Source organism: Diaporthe batatas, assembly GCF_019321695.1.
Source record: "Diaporthe batatas strain CRI 302-4 chromosome Unknown Contig00011, whole genome shotgun sequence".
Lineage (NCBI taxonomy): Eukaryota > Fungi > Ascomycota > Sordariomycetes > Diaporthales > Diaporthaceae > Diaporthe > Diaporthe batatas.
The window spans coordinates 1,059,048-1,084,966 of NW_025408558.1; the positions used below are offsets into that span (position 1 = coordinate 1,059,048).

General features: G+C 57.3%; 5 protein-coding genes across 5 annotated transcripts; 2 read left to right on the forward strand and 3 right to left on the reverse strand.

The window, feature by feature from the left end:
* Positions 1–4,260: 4,260 nt before the first annotated feature.
* Positions 4,261–9,602, forward strand: KVR01_009133 (uncharacterized protein). Its single transcript, XM_044788774.1, has 2 exons — positions 4,261–4,521; positions 4,978–9,602. The coding sequence occupies exon 2, from the start codon at positions 5,165–5,167 to the stop codon at positions 7,073–7,075; it is 1,911 nt and encodes a 636-aa protein (XP_044641635.1). The 5' UTR covers positions 4,261–4,521; positions 4,978–5,164; the 3' UTR covers positions 7,076–9,602.
* A 2,044-nt stretch (positions 9,603–11,646) lies between these two features.
* KVR01_009192 (uncharacterized protein) lies at positions 11,647–12,816 on the reverse strand (the record flags this gene model as incomplete). The annotated part of the gene is made up of 2 exons (XM_044789458.1): positions 11,647–11,730; positions 11,818–12,816. The coding sequence occupies 2 exons, from the start codon at positions 12,814–12,816 to the stop codon at positions 11,647–11,649; spliced, it is 1,083 nt and encodes a 360-aa protein (XP_044641694.1).
* Positions 12,817–14,132: 1,316 nt separating this feature from the next.
* On the reverse strand, positions 14,133–17,608 carry KVR01_008999 (uncharacterized protein; the record flags this gene model as incomplete). Its single annotated transcript, XM_044790365.1, has 2 exons — positions 14,133–17,295; positions 17,394–17,608. 2 exons carry the CDS (start codon positions 17,606–17,608, stop codon positions 14,133–14,135), a joined length of 3,378 nt encoding a protein of 1,125 aa, XP_044641501.1.
* Positions 17,609–19,227: 1,619 nt separating this feature from the next.
* KVR01_009427 (uncharacterized protein) lies at positions 19,228–22,231 on the reverse strand. The gene is made up of 2 exons (XM_044792876.1): positions 21,843–22,231; positions 19,228–21,786 (listed from the first exon to the last, which is right to left on the reverse strand). Exons 1-2 carry the CDS (start codon positions 22,156–22,158, stop codon positions 19,277–19,279), a joined length of 2,826 nt encoding a protein of 941 aa, XP_044641929.1. The 5' UTR covers positions 22,159–22,231; the 3' UTR covers positions 19,228–19,276.
* Positions 22,232–22,421: 190 nt separating this feature from the next.
* KVR01_009387 (uncharacterized protein) lies at positions 22,422–24,508 on the forward strand. The gene is made up of 2 exons (XM_044793454.1): positions 22,422–22,932; positions 22,992–24,508. Exons 1-2 carry the CDS (start codon positions 22,546–22,548, stop codon positions 24,375–24,377), a joined length of 1,773 nt encoding a protein of 590 aa, XP_044641889.1. The 5' UTR covers positions 22,422–22,545; the 3' UTR covers positions 24,378–24,508.
* The last annotated feature ends 1,411 nt before the right edge of the window (positions 24,509–25,919 follow it).

Here is a 25,919-nt window from a genome sequence, read left to right on the forward strand (position 1 = left end):
ATGATGCGATGCGGTGCATGGAAGGTCCAGGGCATGCATTTGCCTCGGTGAGACATGAGATGAAGGTGTCTGACAGTCTCTGGTGGTGTGTGCAGCTTTTGCCCGCCACGCCTGCCATGCCCGCCATGCACCCCCTCTTGCCCCTGTGTGTGCAACTCGTCCGTCGAACGGCGCAATCAGAGTGAGATACACTACACACTTCATGTCTCACCGGTCCCCTCATCTACCACACTTGCTAGCACCCGCCAGTCCGCTTGACCGGCGAATCACCGACGGGCCTGGAAAGCTTATGCCCGCCCTGTTCTGGACCAGCCAGCTGGTCTACCGCGCCGCCCAGGTGCTGTCCTCTTGGTCCTCCCAGTCTTCCCCCCCACGGCTGTGGGCTCCTTCCCGACTTGGACGCTGGCTTCTCTGCTGAGAGCGAACGCATGTGGGGAGAGACGGGGGGGACTGTTCACGGTCGGTCTGGCGGGTCGCGTCAAGCCGGGGTCTTCTCGGCTGCACAGTACAATCAATATAGGACTCGCCCAGACAGATGGATACGCGTGCTAATCATGCAGACCTGTATGGAATCGCGTCCAGCTCCAGCCAGTCTGCGTGTCGTCAACCGTCGCAGTCCCGCAGTCCCGCAGCTGGCAGGTCGCTATTAACTCGGTTGTCAACGAAGGGCTGAAAATTGCCGACCAACTGCAAGGGGTGCCTTGCAGTGTTTGGGGCCCAATCTCAATCTCAACGTGGGCGTGATTTGCCCTGTTTCGAGTCCGGATAGGGCAAGGCGCCATCGGGCTTCCATCTGAGACAGGACAGGGCTGCCCCCCGAGTCTGAGCCAGTTCCCCCCTCCCCTCCCCAATTCATTACAACCCCAATGGACTGGCGTCGATACGCACATCTCGGGCAGTGTATGTATCAAACCAGAGGATGATCAAATGGATGATCGAGTTCCTGTTGCACAAAGTAATTTGTTGAGCTCATTCCAAGGACGGGGGGGGGATGGTAGGACTTCTGCCCGTCAATATGTCTGGCGGGGACTGCCTGACTGACTGGATATCGACCAGAAACCCCCGAACGGGGCTGCTTCCCGTGGGCTTGCTGCTGGGGCAGTGCGGCTGCTGTGCGGGTGGGTGGGAGAACAAAAAACGGCCACACCACCACGGCGATGGAGAAGAGCTAGGGTGCTAGCGGCCTCCCTCTGCAAGTGCACACGGCAGTGGGAAAAGTACACAGAGCTCGGTACAAGCAGGGCCAGGCCAGCCCCTGCCCTCCACTCCCCCCCTACTCCAGCCAGTCGTGGCAGGAGCTGATAAGGACCTGTGATTGGCCCGATAGCGGGTCGCATGGCTCCCTCGATCAATGGGGAACCCACTTCTGGGCCCCAGGTCGAAACATGTCACCTCCAACCTACTTTTCTGCTGCACATATATGCTTTGGCGACAACCAAAAGTTTCCTGAACAATTTCTCAGTCCGGCTTGTCTGGCATTGTTCCGAGAGGGCCAGCGAACAAACAGAAACATGCACAGACAGACAGGGAGATGCAGGACCAGACAGACAGACAGGCCGGGGCACATGTATGTATGTAGTCTACATACGCATGTATCTTGTCACATGCTGCTGCTGCTGCTGCTGCTGCTGCTCATGCTCCTGCTGCTCCCGCTGTTGGCCCTCGCCGCCGGTGCGAAAGCTTGAATGGCACCCCCGACCGCTTACATAACGGACGGAGACGGTCTGGACCAAGGCATGCGACCGGGGCGTGATTGGGCCGGTGCTTCTTGAGGGGCCCCACATGGCGCAGAGGGCCTGCGCTAGCGTGGGACGCTAGGCATGCAAGAGCTGTCAATCGTGCCTGTCGTGTCCTGGCCCAAGCCTGGAACCTGTCCAGCCTGCATTGGCAGATTGGGCTGGTCTTTATCGGGCTGGTAATTGAGGTGTGAACGGAGCAGGCTGTTAGGGACGCACGCAGCACGCAGCACGCAGCACGCAGCTTACACCCAGCCAGCCAGCAGGTACCGCCGTTGTAGTGTGCATCGAAAACCCCACGCGCCACGCCTCTCTCCGAGTGTGTCTGTCTCGCCTGCTGTTTCCAGTCTCGTCCATATCGTCACCTTCAATCAATAGGTGTCAATATCACCACCTACCTTCCATCCACCATCAGCATCTTCCAAATAGTCCTGATCCAGTTGCCACCACCGCCCCCAGACCCCCTTGGTCACAAGCCTGATGTCTGTCCTCACATGCTCATTCCCAACAGCAGCAGGCGAGCAGCGATCATATGGGCGTGGGCATGGAGAAGCAATGCGCACACGAATCCCCTGCATTATGTCTTGTCCCGGTCTAAGGTCAGCGGCACCAAGGCTGCAGGTTGTCCTTCACCAACGGCGGGCTCCCTGACTTCAGTGATGAGCGAGGTCGACGCCGCCGACTCGCCATTCCATCAACGGTTGTCGCTCGCTCACCTGCCTGCTGGCCGGCTGGCTGATCCCTCCAGCCGATCCTCATTGACAGCATCGCAACACGCAAGCCGGGGCACACCAGCCCAAATCCAGCCCGGGGGGCAGGAGGGCTGGGGGCACGGTACCTTGATCAGAGACAGCCCATCCTGGGGCCCATCCTGGGGACGTCAAACAACGTTTCCCCCCTGACCTTGGCGACCGCCAGCCTCAACCCAACTCGAACACTCAAAAGTTCGATGGCACAGCACAGTAACCTGACATGCCGACTCGAGTCGGGCCTTGTCAGCCACCAACCCAGTGACGAGTTGACGAGCCCGCCTCCCCCCAAGCTCGAGCCCATGAGACAGCTCCCGCCCGTCCGTAGGTGACGGCGTAGGGCCAGGACGGAAAGCCTTCCCCGGCTTATTAGCCCTCGTCACCTGGCGGGGCTAGCGGCCAGCCAGTCAGAGGAGCCGATTACCTAGATGTTCTCGATTGTCCAAGCCCAGCACCCATGTACCCACGCTCTGGCTGCAGTTCGGAGACAGACGCACATACTTCCTTTCTTTCCCGCCCTATCAGTCTCTCTCTGGCTGATTTATCATCACGATCTGGTGGCCGGCCCCGCCGCGGTTGTCCCATCGTGATCAGCCTGCCAGTCCGTGCCGCAGCGAGGAGGAGAGCAGTCCCTTGTCCGTTGCTGCCGGGCTCCCGCTAGGGGTGGGTGTATGTACAATATGTGTGCACGTGTTGCGTGTGGGCGTACGCAGGTGGGGGCAATGGGGATGGAGGACGGCCAGACAAGTACCTTGGTGTGTGGTACGGATTTGGCTGGCGTGGTGCCTACCAGAGATGGACGCAACCGGAGTGGGAGGTAGAATCAGTCTGGGTACGGATAGGTGGGTAGGGCACGGGACCACGTCTCTTGCGGTATGCCTATGGGCACATAAGCAGTGGCAGTCTTCTTTTTTTTTGAGTGCCGACGCGAGTGGGAGTCACCCAGGGCTAGTGAGGCACCGCACCCGATTGTGTGCTTGGCCCAATGTCGAAAGATGGGACACCCAGTATGGCGGCGCTCGGCATGGTTAGTTGTGGTATCCTTTTGGTCTGTGAGACGAAATGGGAGCACGACAAGGCTCTTCCTTGGAGGCCCCTCGACCCGGCCAACCATCCACCCCCATCCGACCCCGAGCCCCTCCTAATTAGGGACCCCCCAGGACTGCGTCTGTACTCCGTACCAACCGCTACATGCGTTCAGTTGGGCGCGATAGACCGACCGTCGTCTTCTTCCTCCTGTCGCATTCGACCCTGCCAGGACTCGTCTTGCAGGAAGTGCTGCTCTTGCTCCGCGGGTTGCGACAGAAGGCAGAGAGACACCTTGCGCCAAGCCATCGACACATGTAACGAGCCGAGCACAATACAAGTGCTTCCCATGTACTCGCACATGATCAGCCCAGGTACCTAGCCTGTGCCATGGGCCTGAGGCGATACTCGGTAGTAGCTGGCAGCTCGCAGTCGGCAGCTAGAAAGTGGTAGTGTGATAATGAGCGACCGATTGCAGTCCCCTAGGTACTAGGTACAATGGGCACAATGCGAAGAGGTACATGACCCTTGGTACTCCGTACCTACCATCCACCTGGCGAGCCCCCGCGCTCACCCTCCCCCCCCCCAAGGTCCTGTCCAAGTCCCAAGTCCAGGTCCCGGTCCAGGCTAAGTCGCAGTTCAAGGCACTCTGGCAGCCCAAGTGTCCCAGTCCGTCGAGGGCTCCTAGTCCAAAGTCTTGCTCCTCATCCGCTCCTCCCTCCCTCCATCTTGCCATCCCACACACCACCCTCGCGCATGCTGCACTCTTTCTCTCTCTCACTCTTTCCCTCTCCACAGCCAGCCCAGCCTGCCAGCCCAGCCTGCAGCAACCCCCAATCCCATCCATCTCATCCCCGTCCCACCAGATTTCTGGCCGTCCTCCGTCCAACACCACCCTCCCCCCCCTTTCGAGGCTCAACTCAAACACCACATTCTTTTCCTCCCGCTCCCTGAATCTCCTACACCCACCTCGTCCGATTTGCATTTGTCCCCGACTCTCAACCAAAACTGTAAGTATCTTTCTCTTTCCCCCCCTAATCTTTTCCTCTTCCTTCTCTGCTGCCCGCTATCCCTCCCTCTCTTCCCCACCTCCACCGCCAACCTCGCTGTTTCCTGCCTTCTTCCTCCATTCCTCGGCGCGAACCACCGCATGCCCTCGTCCTTTGTCCCCACCACATCCGTCCACCCAGCCCAGCCCAGCCCAGCCCAGCGCAACGCAACGCAACGCACAGCGCAGCGCAGCGCAGCACAGCACAGTACAGCACAGCACAACAGAACCCACCCGGCCCCAAACTCAGCCAGCCCCAGTGTGTTTCTCACCCTCGCGACCGCGTCTTGGCCAAACCGGCGACCCAACCTCCCGGTCAATCTCCACCATTCTATCTCTCAACTACCCGCCCCTCCCTCCCTCCTTGTGGTGAAGTCGACTCGGCAGCAGGCCACAGGCTCACTTACTTGTCCACAAGACCAAACATCTCCATTCCCACCGCATCGCCATCTCCGCGCGACCGACCACCCCAGCTCGAAGCTCAGGCACCGCGAGAGGGTCCACATTTTGACATCTAGCCAGTCTGATTCGATCAGCGCGATCGTCGTCCGCCGTCGTCGCCTCTCATAGGGTCCCGTAGGGCTGTGCTGCATGCATCGCGACTCATGTACGGGGATCCAAGCACTACCGTCGCCTCTTCTGGCGCGTCACTTGCTGGTCTGCAATCGCAATCGCATGCACTTCCCCAGCCCCCACGGTCGCAGTCGCAGTCGCAGTCAAAGCCGCAGCCCCAGTCGCAACCTCAATCGACCTCCTCGTACCCGCCCGCCGCCCACCCCTTGACCTCTTCGACTCGCACCAGTCCCTTCGCGCCCTCTACCCAGGCGCCAACATCCACGACCACATCCTACCCGACCTCCAACGTGATCGCGCCTCCCGCCTCGTCACCCATGGCGGCCGCGTACTACCCACCACAGCAGCCTATCGGCCCACCTTTCTCCTCCGCGTCACAGTCGCACCCTTCGACTTACGCGCAATCCTTTGACAGAGATGCGCCCGCGCCCAATCCCATCGGAACCCGCCAGCAGAGCCTTGTTGACCATGCCGTCCTCGTCCAACGCCTGCCTCCCGATACCACTGAAGAGAACCTGCGGGTCATGTGCATATTTTCCGAGGACCTCGTCTCCGTCGACATGCTCGCCGCGACGGCCGAGTCTGACGGCCTCTACCGGTCCGCCGTCCTCCGGTTCAAGTCCTTGGATGGAGCCCACCAAGTTCAGACTATACTGAACGGAAAGAAGGGAATGCGTGTTGACCATCTTGGGATGCCCCCGTCTTCTGACAGGAACAAGTCTGGCCCATCTAGCGGGTCGTCTTCAACTACTAGTCCTGGAACTGCCGCGACACAGCCGCGGGGTTTTGACGGTACCTTCTCCCCGCTTGACAAGACCTCGCCGTCGAGCAACGGCAATTACGTTACGAGCGACTTCGCTACTGCGAAGCCCAGTTACAATTACAAGACCTTCTTCTCGCCGCAGTCGCCCATCGGACACCATCTCAACGAGCTACCTCGCAACACCGGCAAGAGCCTGATCAACGATGCGACTGATGACGACGACACCGGAGACATACTCTCACTTCCCCGCGCCTTCGCAGAAAATCCCCCTGTGACGGCCCAGCGCCGGGCGACAGCACCTCAGATTCATATCACGGAGAGAATGGCAGCCATGTCCCTCAACAATGGCCCGATAAACGGAGCGCCCGCGTCTCAGCGTGGACCGGCACAGACTAGCACCTATCCGCCACACCCAGGCCACCCGAGCACCATGTCACCGACGGCCATGAACGGTGCCAATGGGCATTATCAGCCCGCGCAAGCTCAATGGGGGATGCGGCCGCCTGTCCCGCCTCCTGCAAACCCTGCCGACATGAACCCCCCCTGCAACACGCTCTACGTCGGCAACCTGCCCATGGGCAGCAATGAGGACGAGCTCAAGAACATCTTTTCCAGGCAGCGCGGCTATAAGCGATTGTGTTTCCGTGCCAAGGCCAATGGACCCATGTGCTTTGTCGAGTTCGACGATATCTCCTGTGCGACGAGGGCGCTCAACGAACTGTACGGGGTTCCCCTCACCAACAGTGTAAAGGGCGGTATCCGGCTGAGCTTCTCCAAGAACCCACTTGGTGTCCGAACCTCTCAGCCCGCTGGACAGGGCCCACCAGGGCCTTTGGCTGGTCACAATGGCCTCATGAACCACCCGACAAACGGCTTTGCACCCGCTGGGCCTCCTCCCGGGCTCGCCGCGCCTCCGGGCCTCACCAACGGCCGGTCAGCGGCGCCGTACCAGGCGGCTCCCGTGCAGAACAGTTCAAACCCGAGCTCTTCTTTTCCGCCCTCGACAATGTCCAACGGCTCGAACGTGCCCAGCAACGGTGGAGGAGCGCCCGGTTTCGGAGTGAACCCGTGGGGCTCCAGCAGCTACTTCGCAACCAACGGGTACACCTCTCCCCCGCCAATGACTGGTGCCCAGAACGGAACCGGCAACTACAATGCGTACAGACGCGGGCAATATTAGGGGCCAAGAGGGCGGACTGACTGCACTATATCCGCGGTCGCCTACTTGCTCATCTCGTCCTGTCTTGTTGGTGTTTTCACATTTTATCTGCGGTTTTTGGAATGTATGTTGGTTTTTTGTTTGCGGCTTTTGCATCGGCTCGGGCTGCACTTTATTGGATTGCGCTTTCACCACCGCGCCGTTTCGGTGATGCACGTCTTCTCGCCACACGACATGATTCCCCCCTGCAATTTAGCAAGCACAACATGGAAGGAGTTTACAGGGTTTCTTTTCTAAACATGTCCCTCAGGACGAGTGCTGTGGAATCCGACCGCAAGTCTCACGAACATGATGAACGACTAGAAGGGTCTCTGGCTCCTGGGCTTTCATCGAGACATTTGGTGTTGTGCGGTCTGGCGCATCTGGAGAAAGGGGAGGTGGGGGTGATCACGACACCACGTCGCCCCAGCAGCGTTGTACCAGTGCCATGTATCACGTGGCCAAGTCTCTTTGTGGCTCCGGTGAGGATGCATTTTCATAGAGCAGGGTATGGAGTTCATTTTTCGGGTTCCGCATTATGGGATGGTTTGGTGCACAACACACCGTACGCATACGCTCACGCGTTTCCGTACGCGCAAGCACGAAGCTGCGGGTTCGATTCGAATCCTTGAGGCATGGCGAATACCCCAGATGGGCAACAAGGCTCATCGGTGTGAGGGACGCCACGACGGAGGGAACACCTGCACGATAAAAGGAAGCGAAAAGCATTCTAAATACCATTGGCATCATCATCATCACATCGTCATTCGTTCGTTCTTTGGTCAAAAGCAAGGAAAAGGGCCGAGGGAGGTTGAGTTTATCAACTTATCAAAATCTCTCATCATTGCTCGGCGCGGAAGGGAAAACGCATCTTGCAACGAAGCAACCACTGCTGAAACATCTACCGCGGCGCCACAAGCCGCGGAGTCCAGGCCTCGCAGATACCCGGGGCCATGCCACAGCGGATTATACCAACATTTTACTATACCCCTTTTTCCTCTTCGATTCTTCCCGGCCGGTTCGAGACCCTTCCAGACGGGGGTCTTCCGCTGTGTCGGCAGCCAGTTCTGTGCACATCCGATATCTACACGCATTTCTCAGGCGCTATAATACAACGACGACTTGGTTCGAGAGCAGAGCCGCGGCAAGCCTTTGCAGGATGGAGGCAAGATTCGGTGGAAGGGCTCGGCAATGTTTGGGCCACCAAAGTTCTGTCGGGGTGACGAGGAGAGCGGCGACGGGAGCCAATCGCTGGCTTTCTTATTGATTATTTCTTTCAACTTTCCACGGCGTGGATCTCTCTCCCCATCGTTCAGATGACCCAACACCTTACCGCATTCCCCTCCTTCCCGAAATTATCAACAGAGGAAGAGCCATCTAAGATCAGGTGTAGCGAAAGGGGTGCTTCTTCTTTCTCTGTCTTTTTTTTTTTACCTATCTTTCATCAAAGACGGGTCGGGGAGCATCGAAGGAACTTCAAACGGTGAAGCCTTACCAGCGTGGGATGTTAACATTGGGCGGTTGGCCTCTCGTGTTTCCAGTCTTTTATTCTTGGGTGTTCGTCATGTAATCTGGTTGAGAGCAAGATGGAGGATGGATGACTGGTTCTGGGTATCGGGGCCGGCCTCCCAGGGGTCAAAAGGCATGAAGGGTGACAATCAACAACTCCTCCTCGTGCTGTCGCCGGAAAATCCTCGGTCTGGATACCTGTATTCGACAGCTGCCAACCTCCAGAGAGCGAATCAACCAAGCAGCAGCCCGGCTTTTGTTGCCTTGCGCCTGTCTGTCTTGTTCAAACACACACACGCACGCATGCACGCACGCGCGAACGTACGCACACACAAACAAACACACTCCTCTACTTGTGTAGTTCGAAAAAACCTATAGCTTTACTCTTATTTCCTTTTTTCTTCTTCTATAGACGGGGCGGGAGGGCTTTGTGTTTGTCTTTTTTTATATTCATGTTTCCTTCTGTTCTCGACCGTCCGTCTTGAGCGCGAGTAGAGCAATGGAATTGAAATATTCCGCTTGGTTCCGTTTACACACATACGGGAGACGTCTCCTGGTGCTACATGCTGTGCTCTTGTGACTGTGAATGGGTGTGTATGAGTTGAATGAGTGTGTATGAGTGTGTATGAGGATGTATGAGTGAGTATGAGCGTGACTGAGTAAGTACCTAGGTATGTGTGTATGATATGGCTTGGAACCCTCCACTACTGACTAATATGGTGTCTGCGGTCAAACACATGACTGAGAAGGTGAAAACCGGTGGCCACCCGGGGCAAGACACCCGCCCGAGAAACCAGTTAGTATGGGGACAGGCAAATATCAAAGCTCCTGCGGAGGATTTCGAAAACACCCCCAACGGGACCCATGGCGTGTACCCCAAGTAGCATCGGCGGAAGCACAGACATTGTATCCGCGCGGGAATTATTTGCATCATCCGTCCCGTATGGGACCTGGGTAGTATGCTGTGATGTGGGGCCGGCCTGCTGACTGACTTACTGACTGACGGGTGACATGACAACGAGCGGCACTGACAGGCCGGCGGGCGTTATTAATTACCTAGGTACTAAGTACTTAATTATTGTAGGGAGGACTGGCAAGGCGTGGGGACTCCACCAGGCAGGCTGGCGAGGGATGGCACGCCGTGACAATCAAAATAGTGATGATGGTAATCACAACAAGCAGGGCTCGCCAAATCTCGAGGTATTAGTCCCCAAGAGGAAGGAGGTTTTTTTTTTTTTGGTTTTCTCCGTCGAGGCCCCTGCTCTATCGTGGACACGAGAAAAAAAAAACAACCCGTGCACGCACGTCCCGGTCCGCCGGGCTGGGAGCCCAGTCACGGACACGCGACGTGGAGCGAGGCCTTCCTTGCCTGCTTTCCCTTCCCCTCCCTGCCTCAAGTGCTCCCACGGCCCGGGCCTGATGGCTCCGGGGTGATGCGTCGTCACTCTTTTTTTCTTTTTCTTTTTTGTTATTTGCCGACGGTCGATCAATAGTAGTAACAAGGCCCGCTTGATGATGATTTCTCTCTCTATCTCTATCTATCTATCACTTTTCTCGACTTTATTGACCTTCTCCCTCATCCTCCTCCCACAAAAAAGAGAGAGAATGTCCCCACCTCGGCTGCTACCACACGCCGCACCCGAGGGGGGAACCACCCACCCTTGGCGACGCACGGCAGCCGGCAGGAGGCAGGAGGCGGGAAAAGGAACGGCCTGCTTACTACTGTGGGCCCCCGCCGAACCGAATAAGAGTCCCCCTGCCCTTCTTTTCCCTCCCTTCCTCCCTCCCACGTGCGTGGGCCGCCCGCGGAACCAGCGGCCGGCGGGGCTGCGAACCACACGGCCCACACCCGCTCACCCCTGGGCCCCTGGCTGGCTGCAAACCCGTGCCTGGCATACATAGTGTACTTACCTTGGTACGCTACTCAGCGGTCTCGCCCGTTCGGCACTAAGGCACGACGAACGCACTCGAGCTTCATCGTGCATGTATCGTCGTCGTCACTGGCTGACTGCCTGAGCCGAACTGAGCCGGAGGGCTTCGGTCGAGGGGTGAGAGAAAGCTCACACACACCGATATCGTTCTGGTTCTTTCGTTTCCCGCGCTTATGAAAAACACACATGTCTCTGGCAGCCACGCAATCCTAGCCATCCACAGCTCCCGCATAGTCTTCAGCCTGATTGATGCACAGCGGTTTGCGGAAACAAGGGCGGTATCTCATCCCCACGCCTGCTCGGGATCGTAGACCCATCTTCAGCCTATGTTCTTAGTCCTTTCATTCTTGTTCCCTGCGTTTCCTTATCGTGTGAAGTCGTCTCCCGGGAATACGCAGGACACATATCGCCGAGGGAGAATGGACACACGCTACTTACTTACCCACGGCCCCATAGAAAAGCGCATGCACGTCTTCGGGGCTGGTCTCCGGGTGGCCCTCCCCTCCTCCCTCCCCTTCGCGTGCCACGAGCAAGAGGAGATGCCGAGGATGGGGCCGGATCCTTTGGCGAGAAAAGCGGATACCCTTCTCTTCCAACGTTTTCTTGGTACATACGCACCAGTTGACCTCGGCCGGGCTTTCTACCCGGGGAAGTAATAAGTCATCCTCGGCTTCGGCGCGCCGGCAGACTCATGAGAGGCTTGTGCTCGTCGCTCGCACGAGCCGAGGATGTGGGTACCTACCTAGTATGTATGTATGTATGTGTAGTGGGTAGGATTGGCAGGCATGTTGCAACCCCCCCTGGCTTCTCACAAGTCCAATGACTTGAACGGGCGCAGTGGTACGTGTGATGAATGAGAATAGCATCGTGGAACTTCTGCAGACACCAAGAAGTATTATTATCAAGACTGCATTGAGGCCTGGTAGAGAGATCATGGGTCGCAATACGAAACAAACAAATAAACACTGTCCGCCTCCAAGAGCGCCAAAGCCATAATAATCCGTGCAAAGTCCCGCTTTTCCTGACAACGCCTTGCCAAATCCCATCGTGTTTTGCATATACATCTTGACAATACTCCCGGGACTGAGAGCCCCCCCTCACATCATACATGTTTTAGAAATCAAACCTGAGGACCTGGCCATTGTCCTTGAAGGACGACGTAAACTGTGCCACAGTCATGGCCTTGGGTCCAAACCACTGCGAAAAAAAAGATCATGTCAACAACTTGCCCTGAAAAAGAAAAGGCAGAAGATAATGGGCAGAAAGAGGATAAACAAAACTCACCGGCGGCGCAGTCTCCCGCGAGATCTCCCCCTCGACGCCCATAAACTCAAACCACCGCACCTGGTCCCTCAGCCTCAGCTTGTCGTGAAACGCAAGCACGTCGCGCGCGTCGTCGACGCCCCACCGGAACCGCGACCCGCTGGGCTTGAGGACGTTGGCCCGCCGCGTGTGCGAGACGGCCAGGCTGCCCACCGTGTCGAAGACGAGCTGGCCCTGCCCGAAGTAGCCGGCCAGCCCGCGGATGACGCCCTCGGCCTCGGCCGGCGTGAGGAACGGGAACAGGCCCTCGGCGACGACGAGCGTCGGGCGGTCGGCCGGTATGTCCGAGTACCACCGGCCCTCGGTCACGTTGAGCGAGCGCAGCGAGTAGTCGCCCACGGGCCGGAGGCTCGTCTCCTCCTCGCCCTTGTCCTCGCCGCAGCCGCCGCCGCCGCCGCCGCAGAGCCCGCCGCCGCCGTCTGTCATCAGCCTCTCCCGCAGGTTCGCGACGAGCGGCCTGTCGACGTCGACCCACCGCACCAGCTCCGGGTCCCTCGCCACCCGCCTGTCGCGCGAGTCCAGCCCGCACGCGAGGTGCAGCACCGTGACCCGCCGGCCGGGCCAGGCGGCGAGGAACTCGGCCGTCCACGCGTCGAGCCGCGCCGCCCGCCCGGCCGCGTACCTCACCCACCGCGGGTCCGTCCCGTACGCCCCCTCGAGCCAGCCCACGTCCTCGAGGCGCGCGAGGACCTCCGCCGCCCTCCGGCACCCCAGCACCGGGCGTGCCGACTGCGCGTCCAGGGTCTTCCAGAACAGCGTGATGAGGAGCGTCTGCTCTACTTCCTGTAGGTGGACCTTCTCCTGCCGCCTGGCCTTGCGGTGGTGCGAGAGGGAGGTCGTGCTCGAGGCGGCGGAGCCGCTGTGCTCCGACCCCCGCGAGAGTTCTGTTGATCTCGAGCCGCGGCGCGAGGACGGGCTTTGCGGCTCGGAGGGGATGGTGATGGGGGTGTGACCCGGCATCTCGTTTTCGCGTATAATCGGGATTGTTGTGGGGGTGACAAGTGGCGAAAGCAATATCGTCTGTGCGTGCGGGATGTTGGACAATCTGCCAAACCCCCTTGGTTCTTCCTCGACAATTCAAAGGCTGGAAAACGAGTGACTAGTGTTCGAAAGAACCTGAACGACGGGAACAAACCAACAGGGACCGTCACCAGGTGATCGAGACGGGCTGCCGGGTCGTCTTTATGTGCGCATGCACACCACCCAGGCCCAACAGCCCATTGCCAGTGGGGTCAGATCACCAACGGCACTAGAAGTTAACTTTTCGCCTGTGGCTCGCTCGCCCCTCCCTGACTGACAAACATCCGACGATCAGCACGGTGGAACGACCTGTCCTCCGCGGTCTAGATCGCTCCAAGCTCTCGTGGTTGCCTCGACCGCGGCTCTGTCTCCGGCCCCCTTTGCCCTGGGAAGAGGAGTTCGCCGTGCGGCTGCTGGGGTGGAGGGAGAACGTGGGGCCCGAGACCCACTGGAATAAGTGGCTATGCTTGTTCGTATATTTAACATGTCAGCTTTTCTTTTCCTTTCTGCCCTCTCGGTTTTCTGCCGCGCTAGGAAGTGGGCAGGGGAGGGGGCGATTGCCGCTTCGATGGTTGTTGATGGGGATTTTTGCATTGCGATCGGACCGGAATTGCACAACTCCTCTGTGAGTCCTTTTCATATGTTGCTCGTTTCGTACAGATACTTGGGTACAGAAGCTGGAAGACATAGAAAATCCCAGCGGAGAGACAGGACGAGCTCTCCCGTATATACATTGAACGAAAACAAACTAAGCAAAACAGAAAGGACTATTACGCTCATGTCGGGGTTAGATATGCGACGTCAAAAATGTAGAGCCGTCCCAAACCCAACAGCATTCCCACCCTCGCAATGCTTCACCCCCCGCCCCGGAAAACAAATAACAAAAGATCCCATCAGTCACCCATAACACCCATCTGGCTTATCAGCGTCGCATAAAGCAAGAGAAAGACGTGGACAAAGTAAAGTTCGCGCCGGGTCTGATTACCCGACAACAATGCAGAACCCATGACCTTGAATACAGGGAAGGCATCGCGAAATAAAACCGGGATAAGAAATGTGTGTATATGTATGTGTGTGTGCTGGTGAATACGCACTGGCCCGACAACCAGCTTTCACCCAATGCTGGGCTCCTCCCAGCTGTCGCTTACCCCAAACTTTTGTCTAGATCGGTACTGGGGTTGAATGATGAAAGAGTTGTTGCAGGTAGAAGAGAAGGTATTGAATCGCCCAGAGAGTCGACACAACCAGCCATGCTACTAGTAAGGTGGCCGGCTGACGTTCCCAAGGCTGCCCTCTCCCACACGCGAGTCGATCCCCTTGAGCAACGACTGCAGGTCCATGGTCGGCAGCGCCTCATCCCGCGAGTGGATGCTACCCCATGTCGACGACCGGACCGTGTCTCCGCCCCTGCTCTTGACGCTCCGCTGCTTGGGGTTCCTCAGGGGTGGCAGGGACTTCGGCGAGCCAAACTCGAGCGAGGTCGCGTAGTCCTTGGTGGCGGTCTGCGGAGCAGGATGTGGGGCCCCGTCCAAGCCGGAGGGCAGAGGAGGGACGGGCGGGACGCCCTCGCTATCCTCCTCCTCGTCTAGGATCGGCCCGGACTCGCTCGGGGGGTTGGAGTTGAGCGGGCCCAGGGAGGCGCCATCCGAGCCTTTACGTTCGCGACCCTGAGACATGGACCGCGTTCGCGTATGTGCAGGTGAGGAAGTATCGGTCGGGGCGCCCGATGACTGCGCCGTGGCAGGTGGTGGGTTGAAAGACATCTCCGAGGCTGACATGTCGTAGCTAACGAGGCTGTCCTCACTGCTGCTGACCTCGCGCGCGCCAGCCGTCAAAGGCGGGGCGGGCATCTCACCGGAAAGAATCTTCTTCATCTGGCTGACGGAGGTGGTGCCCTCGTCTGGGGTCGACATTCCGTCAGGGTTTCGCGACAGACCACTGCGGACACTACTCTTCCTCGCCCTCGCCTGCAGAGGCGCAAGACGTCCCCCGTCCGGCGCGGGCTGGGACCGTGGCCGGACGTCGTGGTTGCTACCGGCAGGCGTGTGCTGACCATAATCCTTGTGCCCGTTCGCCAGCGCGCCATTAAGACCGAGGCGGTTGCGGTGGGTCCCGCTTGTCCCAGCACGGGAACCGTTGAGCGAGGCCGACTTACTAGCGGCTTGCACGGTTGCTATGGCAGCTTCGCGGGACCAGTCAAACAGCATCGCCTCCTTAAAGCTCGCTGGGATCTCCCTTTCGTTCTCGGTCGGTGAATACATGCTTCCCGTGGCGCTGAGAATAGGTTGCGAGAACGTGCGTCCAGGAGACCCGGCCGGGCTAGTTGGTGGTGACAGTGTTGCCTCCTGGTAGCTCGTGCAGATGCAGTCGACGAGCGATAGGCGGTCGTCAAAGGGCAGTAGTGCCTCGGACTCTGCCTCTTGCTGCGATATCTTAGATTGCTGCGTGACCACGCCGGGCATCCCACACTTTTCCAACGGTGGTGCTGGAACCTGCACGCCGTCGACCCAGAGTTGCTTTGTCCTCCGTCTGATGATCTCGTTTTGAATCGCGCGCCCGACGAAGGAGGCGTCAAAGTCAAACTTCTCGGTCAAAACCCAGAAGTAGCCATGACACAAGCTGCCCAGGCGCACCTTCTGCAGTGGGGTCTCGGCATCTTGGATGTCTTCCTGTAGCCGGAAGACCATGGGCAGACCGAAACGGACTGCGTTCACCCCCAGGCGGTTGACGAGCTTCGTAAGCAGTACGTGAAGGAGAACGACATCGGAGTCAAAGTCCAGATACTGCAGGGCGTTGTCATAGATGGCAATGTGCAAAAGATGCAGGAATCTGCTCTTGAACTTCTTGGATGGTCGTTCGCGGTAAGAGGCAGCTGACCGGGCGCGTCGTGCGTCGGTCGGGCTGGCAGGGTCAGGTTGTAGGCCAGCTCGCAGGTCGTCTTTCGCAATCAGGTCTGTCTTCTTGGTCTCTCGATCCAGCCAGGTCAGCAGCGCGTCCACGTAGGCTTTTCGGACCTCCCCGTCCGCGTCCCTGAGCAACCACTGCGTGCCCTCCCACTTCTCAATGGGCACCGGGTATCTGGAGAGGCTGATGCTGCCGCTCATTTTCACCTTGGGGTTGGCGATCTTCAGGATGCCCTTGACTGCCCTCAAAGCTGTGAGCTTGGCAATAGTGAGGAAGAAAGGCGACTCCGAGTGCTGGTCATCGGATGCTTTGGTGTCGGTGTCTGTTTGTTCGCCCGGGGCTGTCGAATTGGCCATGGGCGCATTCTTAGATGGCTTCAGCCGAAGCAGTAGAGCCGAGACCATGTCGATAATCTGCTCGTTATAGTAGACGTGGGTTGCCAGATCACCCATGGTCTGTTGTATGCGCCCAAGGAGCTCCTTCTTCGCGCCGCTGGTCGGGTCGCCGGGCATCTGCACCAGCCGCCTCATGTGTTGGACAAGACCGAGCATAATATCCATCACGCTCAATCCTATCAAGTTCACGTCCGACCGGAGCAGAGACCCGACCATGGCCGTCAGCACGATATGTTGCCGCAGCGTCTCCTCCTTGAGCTGTATCCGAATCATGGTGTCCATGGCGGTGACCAGAATCACGTACCGCTCCTGCATTGGCGCCCAGCGCGAAATAAGTCCAAAAAGGTGGATCGCCCAACCGCTGTCCTGGCCATTGTTTGTCCTGACGACCGTCTCATCCTGCTGGACCCGCTCCTCGATAAACTTCAGCAAGGCCGTGGTGGCCGTGTGCATCTGCTGTCTGTTGGGCACGACGAAGATCTGCTTCAGGCACTGAATAGCCAGGACACCCGTCTCCTCCTCGGCCAACTTGTCGACATCGCCAGCCGTGCCCGAGAGGGCGATGGGATTCGGGTCCCCACCGGTCTCGGTAGTGTGCACCGTCGCGTTGCTGTTCCTCCGCTTGAGCAGGGAATCCGTGTTCACCTTCTCCTCCATGTTGGCCCGCTGCAACAAGACATCCAGGAATTCCTCATTGCCGGTCCACAGGTTCTCCAGGATCATGGGCACTATAACCTCAAGCTGTCGGCCGGCAACAGAGGAGAGGGCGTCGGAAGAGGCGACGCTCTTGATGGCCTCGAGGCCGGCGTTCCTCCATCGCACGGCGACCGGCTTGCTCGGCTGGTTTTTGCCCTGCTGTTCTCGTGTCGAGGCCAGGGACGCGTACTGCTGGATGACAGCCTCGTACTGGCGGAGGTAGGCTTGGTCGGCAAACAGGGAGGAGGCATCGTGGTTGGCGCAGAAAGCGTCGAAGGTGGGGAGGGAGGACTCGACCAGGGTAATGTCATTCGAACGCAGGATGAGGTCGAGGATTTTGAGGACAAATCTCGCGAACAGGGGCAGGTCCTTTGGGCTCTTCTCGATCAGGGCCTCGAGGATTTGGAGGGTGACCTGGACATTGCTGGGGGCAGGACATGTGTCAGTCAGTCTCTTGTGCGGATGCAAGTGGATGTGCATGTGCATGTGCGCATCTGTGCCTCCCTCAGCCTTGAAACATACCCGATGCGCTGGTGCCAGACGTCGCTGGCAGTCTTCTTCTCAAGGAATTCGCCGACCTTGTTGATCTTGGTCTTGCGGGAGATGAGGTAGAACAGCAGGTAGCTAAGCTCGCTCGAGTTGGGCTTGACGCCTATTGTGGTCTTGTTGGTGCGCGGGTAGCACTTGAGCACGAGGACCTGGTGCTTTGGGCGACACTTTTGCTGGATGGACTGCATTGCGCCGGCGGCTGAGGCAGGCTGCAGGCCTCGAAATTCGAGAGCTGGGGGGAGGAGGAGGAGTTGTGCTCGCTACCTCTGACCAGCCACGGTGGCCTTGGGAGAGCCTACCCGTCGCGTGGCTGCTCGCAGACAAAAAACGTGGGCGTGGTCGTGGACGCTAGGCTCGGAGCTGCGAAGGTGAAGGGCGGAAGGCACGGCGCGGGAGGCAGGGATGGCCAGGGATGGATGGAGAGGAGAGGGTGCAGATGGAAAAGGAGCGACAGAAGACAGGCGAGAAGGACATGGAGGAAAGGTGGTAAGAGAGGGAGCAAGAGAGGAAAAGAGATGATCGTGGAGTGCACAGGCAGAGTTGTATCACCATGTGAAGGGGATTAGAGGGAAAATGGGCCTTCCCCGTACCGCAATAGCAAGCAATCTTACAGTCACAGACGGGTTGCAGCTGGAATTGCGGATGGGGCAGCATCAAATCTGATTCCTGGGATCCGGAGGGCACACAGGGCACACAGACCTCTGGCGAGGCAGGAGGCTAGGCTCTCGGGCTGGCACGGGCCACGTCATTCCAGGAGGAACCGGCAGCTCCCAGTCCCTGCTGTTTTGGGACTGCCACAGCTGGAAATAGACCCTTGGGTTTGAGGACTCGAGGACCCTCTATGAATCATTCTCACAAGTACCTAGGTACCTGCACCAACCACTTGGCCCCGGCGTGCAACGGCCCCGACCTCGTCCAATGCCATGTCCTTCTTGTCAGATGTACAAAAACAAAACAGAAAGAAAAAAAAAAAGAAAAAAGAACGGCTACTGCCGTGTCTCGAAAGTTGTCTGGGGTCGGCTGACTACCTGACTGCGGCTTATTATTTTGTTATTTCAGGAGAAGGATTTAGTGGCACAGCAGCCAGCAGCCAGCAAAGCAACAGCAGCCCTTAACCGCAACCGACGTCACACACCAAACCGGATTTGTTGGGGATCTCCTGGGAACGGCTCTGTTGCCTGGCTGCCTGGGCCATGTGGGCGGGAGGGAGAATTAGAGTCTGCAGTCTAAAGATTAGGTCTAAACTATAGCAAAGCAATAATCAGTAATCTCGTGGGTGGTGGCGTCTGCATGCGAAGCTTTCCCCAGCAAGCCCAGTAGCTGCTTCCGTCATATGGTCTGCCCTGGCCAGAACCAGGGCATGCATGGCCAGGGCAGGGCCAGGATGAGCTAGCCCTTCCCGGCTGGGAAACAATCGTCATGAGCTAGCGACCATCCCCATCTTCCAGATGGAGCTACAGCTCCCGATCTGCAACACTTGAACTCTACTGTACTGTACACTACCCAAGCAAAGTACTGCATATACCACTCACCTCTAGAACACACACTTAATCTAACCCAGCAGTTGCAGCCAAAACGGCGGTGCCCATCGCTGCCCACTTCTGCCACTATGGCTCAACCCCAAGTCAGGTGACCCTTCGGCATCATCAACAACATTTGAAGTTCCATGGCTGGCCCAAAGAACCGTGTAGCACTGGCCCCAGTGGACCAGTCACCCAGTCACCTCGTTACGCCAACCTGACAACCTGACTACACGCAAGTCAAGGCGCAGTGTGGACGGCTGTGCTGCCATACGGCTACGGCTACGGTCAACGGTTTCATGATTGGGGTATATCTCGCCCTTAGAATCGACGATACTACTCATCCGGTTCCCCAAGCTTGGCGCGCCACTCGTCCAGGTTCTTGGCCGCTGCACGGGTGTACTGGTGGTCCAGTCCCAGCACCTGACGTCGGAGTTGGAAGCACTCATCCATCAACCCTACAGCCTCGTCCCAACGCCCTTGCGAGTGCAAGAAGGAAGCTACAGTGTACAAAGACGCAAGGGTGTCGGGATGCGTAGGCCCAAGTGTCTGCCTGAACGCCTCCAGAACTTCCAGCTCGAGCTTCTCCGTCTCCTCCACCTTGTTCTGTGCATAGAGCACCTGTGCCATCCTCTTCATACTGATGAGTGTTTCCGGATGATCGTGCCCGAATTCCTGCTTCTGTATCTCGATCACTTCCCCACACAACTTCTCCGCCTCATCAACCCTGCCGAGCCCCATCAGCATATGCGCCAGGTTGGCCATGCTGATGAGTGTGTTTTTATGAGAAGGGCCGAGTAGCCTTCTGCGAGCCTCCATCGCCTCCCGGCCCAGCACTTCGGCCTCTGCCACTTTGCCCTGCAGTGAAAGCGCTATCGCCAGGTTGGACAGACTGACCAGCGTTTCCGGGTCCTCGCGGCCCCACGCATTCTCCCGCAGCGCCAATACCTCCCAGTTCATCTGTTCCGACTCTGCATAGCGCCCCTGCTCGTGTAGCAGCCAGCCCAATTCGCTCATCGAAGCCCATGTCTCCTGGTGGTCAGGCCCGAGTGCCCTCTCGGTCTGCTCCAGTATTCTCCGCAGGATGTGTTCGGCCTCCAGGAACTTCTTCTGGCCACGCAACAAATCATACACTCTTTTCATACAGTTCCGTGTTTCCTCATGGTCACCACCCAGTCTTCTCTCTGTCTGTTCTAGTGTCTCCAAAAACTCCCGTTCGACCTTTTCATACTTCTCAAAATCGGCGCACCATTCGCCCACCTTCAGTCTGTCAGTGGGCATCTCATCTTGAGACTGACCGCTGTCGCTGTTGCTAGACTCGTCGCTGCTTCCAAGATCTTCAACTTTCTCGAGAAGTGTGACTCCAAAGGCCCCAGTTTCATCTCGTGGGCTTGAAATGCCAACCTCCGGGGGACGTCCGGCAGACTGAGTCCCGCTGGAATTCACCTGGCTGTGATACTCGAAGCCACCCTCAAAGTCGTCATCGCGGGACCCCTCCTCGTCTACTCTGTTCGCCTTACCCGAGTCGGCGTTAGAGCCGTCATCGTCGTTGTCGACAGACCTGGGCAGCGAAAAGCTGGCGAATCGTTCCAGGTGCAGCGCAATGTGGCCCTCCATCGCCCTGCCTGTGTCCAGCTCAACCGTGCAGATGGGGCACGCCCGTTTGGAGGTATCCGCAACTGATTCGCTGGCCTGGATGATGCGAGCCAACGATGCTTCCCCGCCGATGGATCCAGCATGCCGCTCCCGGAGATGGCGCCGGTACCCGTCAATGCTCTCAAAGACCTTGTTCTCGTGCTCCGGGCACCTCCAGACCTTGCGGTGCTCTGAGTTCTCGTGCTGCACCCAGTCTTTCCGGCTGTCGTACAGCTGCGTGGGGTTCCTGCAGTCCTCGTACGTGCAAATATAAGGGCGTAGATCGTGAATCAGGTGGGCCTTCCACGCCTTCTCGGCGAGGATGTCCTTGGGGCACAGGAAGAAACAGTATGGGCACTCGAAGAACTTGTCTGCCTGCGTCTTGCGCGAGACCTTCGGAGCCGGGGGGAAGTCAACGGGGGCGTCGGCTGCTCGTCTTGTTGACGGCGCATACTCTGAAAGGGCCCAGTTCGAGCGAGTGTCTGACGATATCTCGAGCCGCGCCATGTCAAGCCCGGTGGCACTCGAGATGGAGGGAAGGGGTCCCTGAGCGAGTTCCAGCCCTAGCCCACCGCCTGTCTGTCTTTCCGTAACTGGAAACCGGCCCTTTTGAGCCTGGTACGCTTTTGTGTGTTTGTCGAGTTTGTGTCGGTGTGCAGCCCAGTACGCGAATTGTTGTCGTCGGCGAACGTTTGCTTGTGCGATCCGATCGATAAGGTAAGAGTGGCCACCGCTGTTTTCCCGCTCTCTTTCTTCGGTCAAGACAGTCTTGATCGGCTCCCACACGTTGTCGTCATGTTCTCCTGGTGGGTCTCCTGGTGGCTGCGCAGGACGACTGTCCCGACGTGCCTTGGTCTTTCGATACTCCAGAAACACCGTTTTGACGTAGTCCAGATCAAATTCCTTCATGGCTTGCAGCAAGTCGACTCCGGTCTCTTCATCCACCTGTCGGTAGTTGGCAGCTCTGGAAGATCCAAGTCGGGTAGAAGGATTCCGTATCTTAATGGACATCTTGAACAGCCTGTTGATAGGATCTCGAACGCTGTCTATCAGCAGGTCCGTGTCCCATGGTTCTTCGTCCTCGTCCTCGTCCTCGTCATCGCCCTCATTCTTAGCCTCATCTTCCTGTGCATGAGATTCTGATTCTTCTCCACTGGATGTACTCATCGCGGATGCACCCTCCTGCTTGGGTTCGGAGCACATTTCAACGACTATTTGGGTTCTGTGATGAGTGCCTTGTTGCCAAGTCAAATCGGAAGCATCTTACCATCTTCTAACGAGGTATTCAGGTCCTGCATAAACCTCCGTAGCGTCTGCGCCAGCTTCTCGGCTTCTCGGACGCGGTAGTCCAGAGAGCCGTGGCCCGGAACGAAAAGTCCCATATTTGCAGCCCAGAGCTCGAACCTCTGTGATTCGGCAGTGAATGAATCTTCGCGCAGTTTCTCGTCAGTTCCCTCTCTCAGCGCCTTTTTCAGTTTCCCAAAGAGATCTATAGCCTCGAGACCCAAGTCTGAGAGGGCATCAGCTTGGGTCTCGAGGGCATCAGTGCTAGACACTGTGCCTACAGTAATCGGTTCGTTCATGGTGAGCGACAACGTTAAGGGAGTAGTGGTGCATGTAGAAGTCTTTTATGAGAAGGACAAGACTGTAGCTTTGCTGGGCCACATGTGCAGGTTGAGTGAATTGTTCAGATAAGACCCCCGCGCAAACTTGTATCACAGTGCCGGAATTAGTTTTGTCCACGTGCAGGCTATTGAAGCGGGCAAATACCAAGCCAGATGGAGCCTCAGCCGCAGTGATGCATGTCAGCATCATAAAGCGGAGTAGTATAGTGGCGGCAATCCCCGGGGCCTTCCTCACGTGCGAGCACAATCTATAGATTCTCGTCATCTTCAGCTCAGCTTGACCCCGGCTCCTCAACGCTGTGAGGTATTTTGGCAGGCATCTCGGCCTGTTTGCGCGCCACTACAATGTCGGGGCTTGAGATCGCAGGCCTCGTCCTGGGAGCACTCCCTTTTGTTCTCAAGTCTGTAGATGCTTATCGAGACGGCTTTCGCCGGATTGGGACGACATTTAACAAGCGGCAACATGTCGCCAAACTGGCTCGGGCACTTCGTCTTCAACAGCACACCCTGGAAGAGCTGATCAAGTCTATCTTGTTAGACAGCGGTTTCGAAGATGCGCTCGCTCTGGACGATGACCCGGTTGGGTTTTTGAACGACAGCGAGGTCCAGGAGCAGGTGGAGGATTATTTAGGCCTCAAAAACACCAGCTTCCTGATTGATGAGCTTACGGCCAACATCGAGGCAGTTGGAAAGGTAGCTAGGTGCATATCAGGCCTTGTGCCCGGGCTCGAGGTAACTGTCACCGGGAGCCTTGTCACTGGTAGCACTTTTTAACACTGCACGTTGATTAGGGCCCAAAAGATGACCTTGTCGCCATCATCCAGGCGAATCAAGACAAGCCCAGCTTGATGGCTGATCTCGGCCCAAGGCTCAAGCTGGTACTTGGCATTACCGACATGAAGGAGATGATTCAGGAGATCGACAAGTGCAGCAACGCACTCGAGCGCTTCTCGAAGCTCGCCTTGTCGAACTGCCAGGCGATGAATAGCAACTCGTCGAGGAAGTCTCAGAAGCTCGCCAAGGCATTCCGCCAGATTCGGGGGCTGGCTGGGGGCCTGTATGGTGCTGTTCTGGAAGGATTCCGAGACGAGTGCCACGACAGCCACGAGGCGAGGCTATACCTCGAGGACCGAGTTGATACTGCTCACCAGCTGCTTCGCGGGCGTGGTGCGGCCGGCCCCGATGCGCCGCTGATGATGTTCCAATTGGTCTTTCAGGCTGAAGGACAGAAGGAGGACACGCTTTACTACGAAGCCGCTGTCAAAGTCTTGGGAAACTATCGGGATGACCATGAAAATATGAACACCGAACCAGGCGGCACTCCAGGTTCGACAAAAGCCAGCGTTACTTTCTGTGTGACGGAGGATCCATCGGACACAAAGCTCGCTGGAACCGCCATCACCAACATCTGCAGGACCATTAAGGAGGCCGTTGGGACGAAGTCCAGGCCCACGTTTGCGCTGCTCGGAAATCAGAAAATGGTTGTTTTCCCGGAAGACAACGCCACGCTCGGGGTCCAGTCGCACAGTCATGAGAAACACAGAAACTATGTCTCCCTAACCCAAATCTTAAACACGGCATCAGCGAACCTCCCCTGGAAGCCCAGGTTGCAGCTCTCCCTGCGGCTGGCATCCAGCCTCCTGCAGCTCCTCCAAACACCCTGGCTCACCAGAGCCTGGCATAAAGACGCGGTGTTCTTCCTCGCATCCGACCCGGCACCCGGCCCCGGCCCCACCAGCGGCGCAAAGCGACCCGCGCCGGTTGATCTGAGCCGGCCATTCGTCGTCTGTAACTTCAGCGGCGCGTCTTCCCCACAAGGGGGCCCGTCAGAAACAGAAACAAGGGCAGCATTGCTGGAGCTAGGGATTATACTGCTGGAGATATGGCACGGGATGACACTCGAGGCACATTTTGGGCTAGATGAGTCCAAGCCCGAGTCGGACAAACAATCACAGCCGCAGCCGACGAAATATTTTGAGCGCCTCGCCCAGGCGCTGGAGTGGGAGGCCGACTGGACGAATCCGATGCCGGGGCTTTTCGGGGAGACGGTATCGCAGTGTTTGAGGGGCAATAACGTGTCCGCTGGGAAAAAGCTCGACTGGGAGGATCTGAGTGTCTGGAGCTCAATCTGTAGTGATATTATCGAGCCGCTGTCGAAGCTGTACAAGAATTTCTGATTTGGCAGGCAAGACCTAAATGTCAACCAGCAAGCCAAGGCGGCCGAGTTGCACAGATAAATCTCGTTCGTTTCCTCTGCGACTTTGAGGTTGAAGACACCGGGGCTTGATGTCCCGGGGTTCGTAACGAACGAGGTGTTAGATTTTGTGAGATGATCCTGTCCTCAAAGATGAAATTGCCGCTTGTATAAATAATTACTTGAAGCGTCGCTGGCAGAGTAATTCTACTAGAATATCAGGTCAAACTTGCGTTTCCCAGCTCTCTCTTTCCTGGCAAATCCTCTTCAGAGGGTCTTTGAATTTGCTGCATAAAATGAACAGCACTCCAGGGCTTGTATGGCAGACCGGGATCATGGCGCAGGGGTGTCGTGGGGGCGGGATTCTACGTCTTGAATCACGTCTTGGGATCGCTGCCTCTGGAGCCTGAAACTTGATTCGTAGAGCGAACGTTTGTCTAACGAGTGAAATTGAACAAATTAGCCGATAAATTTGGTCTTGCTCTCAATTGGTCATTAGAATAGAAACTAGACACTGCAGCAGGCCATCGAAACGACTCACTCATGCTGTGCCTTGTACGTGCAGAATGAAGCTGATCTGGGTTAGTGCTTACAGCCAGCTGAGGCTCTTAATAAATGGCTCCCGCCCAGAAAGTGGGACGTCCACTCCGTAATCCTCAGCTCCTCCTTTTCCCACTAAAGTAGTAGAAATGGCCTGGGCATTGTGGACCTGTCCCGTCGAGTGCAGCCTGCCGACCATAAGGCTGACTACGGTGGTTTCCTATCCGGAAATATCAGGCCCAGGGGTGAGCAATTTGATCCCATCTTCTTTTGATCAACACGCTGATACAGTAGTAGGTCATAACTGGTTTTGTTGTCGCCGCTGGCATCACTGTGTTGGCTGTTTCAGCCGCCTATCTTCACGGGGCAGATTCCGATGATGAAGACTCGCATGATAGAATCACTCATGCGCAGGGCAATGTCGTTGATGAAACAGTGCTAGGCTCTGCGCGGGAGATCGGTCGATTGACCGCTTCTTACGCTCAGAGACTGATCCCAAGCCGCATCTCCTCCTGGCCGTCGAGGGTTCTGAGTCAATCTAGTTTTCGTCGTGTGCTTTCCACTGTGAGTCGCGTCAAACATCAGACATAAAAAGTATCAAGACTAACAACAACAGTCTCTCCTAGCATTGGGCGACATTCAAATCTTCGCTGGCCTGGCCATTCTAATCAGAGGCTTCTTCTCACTCTGTCCATCACCGACTATCCGGAGCGGCGTTCCTGCCTATCATTGGCAGATCCTAGTAAACCTCGCATGGTTTTCGACGATTACCTACATGGGGACTCTCTCATTGGCTCAAAAGTATATCCGGGAGCATAGTTGGCAAAATACCGTCCGCCTGTCGCTTATGTGCGCGCAGCTGGTCTTGCTCATAGTTGCCCTGCTCCCCACGGCACATTTCAACTGGTATAGCAAACGCGCGTTTGCACAGCTCACAGGACCACCTGATTCCCGGGGTCTTGTTCCATTCGACTGGGAAATCGCT

What these genes read in the sequence shown, in the direction of transcription:
- KVR01_009133 (XM_044788774.1), top strand. Translation starts at nt 5,165, where the DNA reads ATGTACGGGGATCCAAGCACTACCGTCGCCTCTTCTGGCGCGTCACTT.
- KVR01_009427 (XM_044792876.1), bottom strand. Translation starts at nt 22,158, where the DNA reads ATGAACGAACCGATTACTGTAGGCACAGTGTCTAGCACTGATGCCCTC. An exon ending in GAATACCTCGTTAGAAGATG is followed by an intron (nt 21,787 to 21,842) that starts GTAAGATGCTTC and finishes GAACCCAAATAG; the next exon opens with TCGTTGAAATGTGCTCCGAA.
- KVR01_009387 (XM_044793454.1), top strand. Translation starts at nt 22,546, where the DNA reads ATGTCGGGGCTTGAGATCGCAGGCCTCGTCCTGGGAGCACTCCCTTTT. An exon ending in GCCTTGTGCCCGGGCTCGAG is followed by an intron (nt 22,933 to 22,991) that starts GTAACTGTCACC and finishes CACGTTGATTAG; the next exon opens with GGCCCAAAAGATGACCTTGT.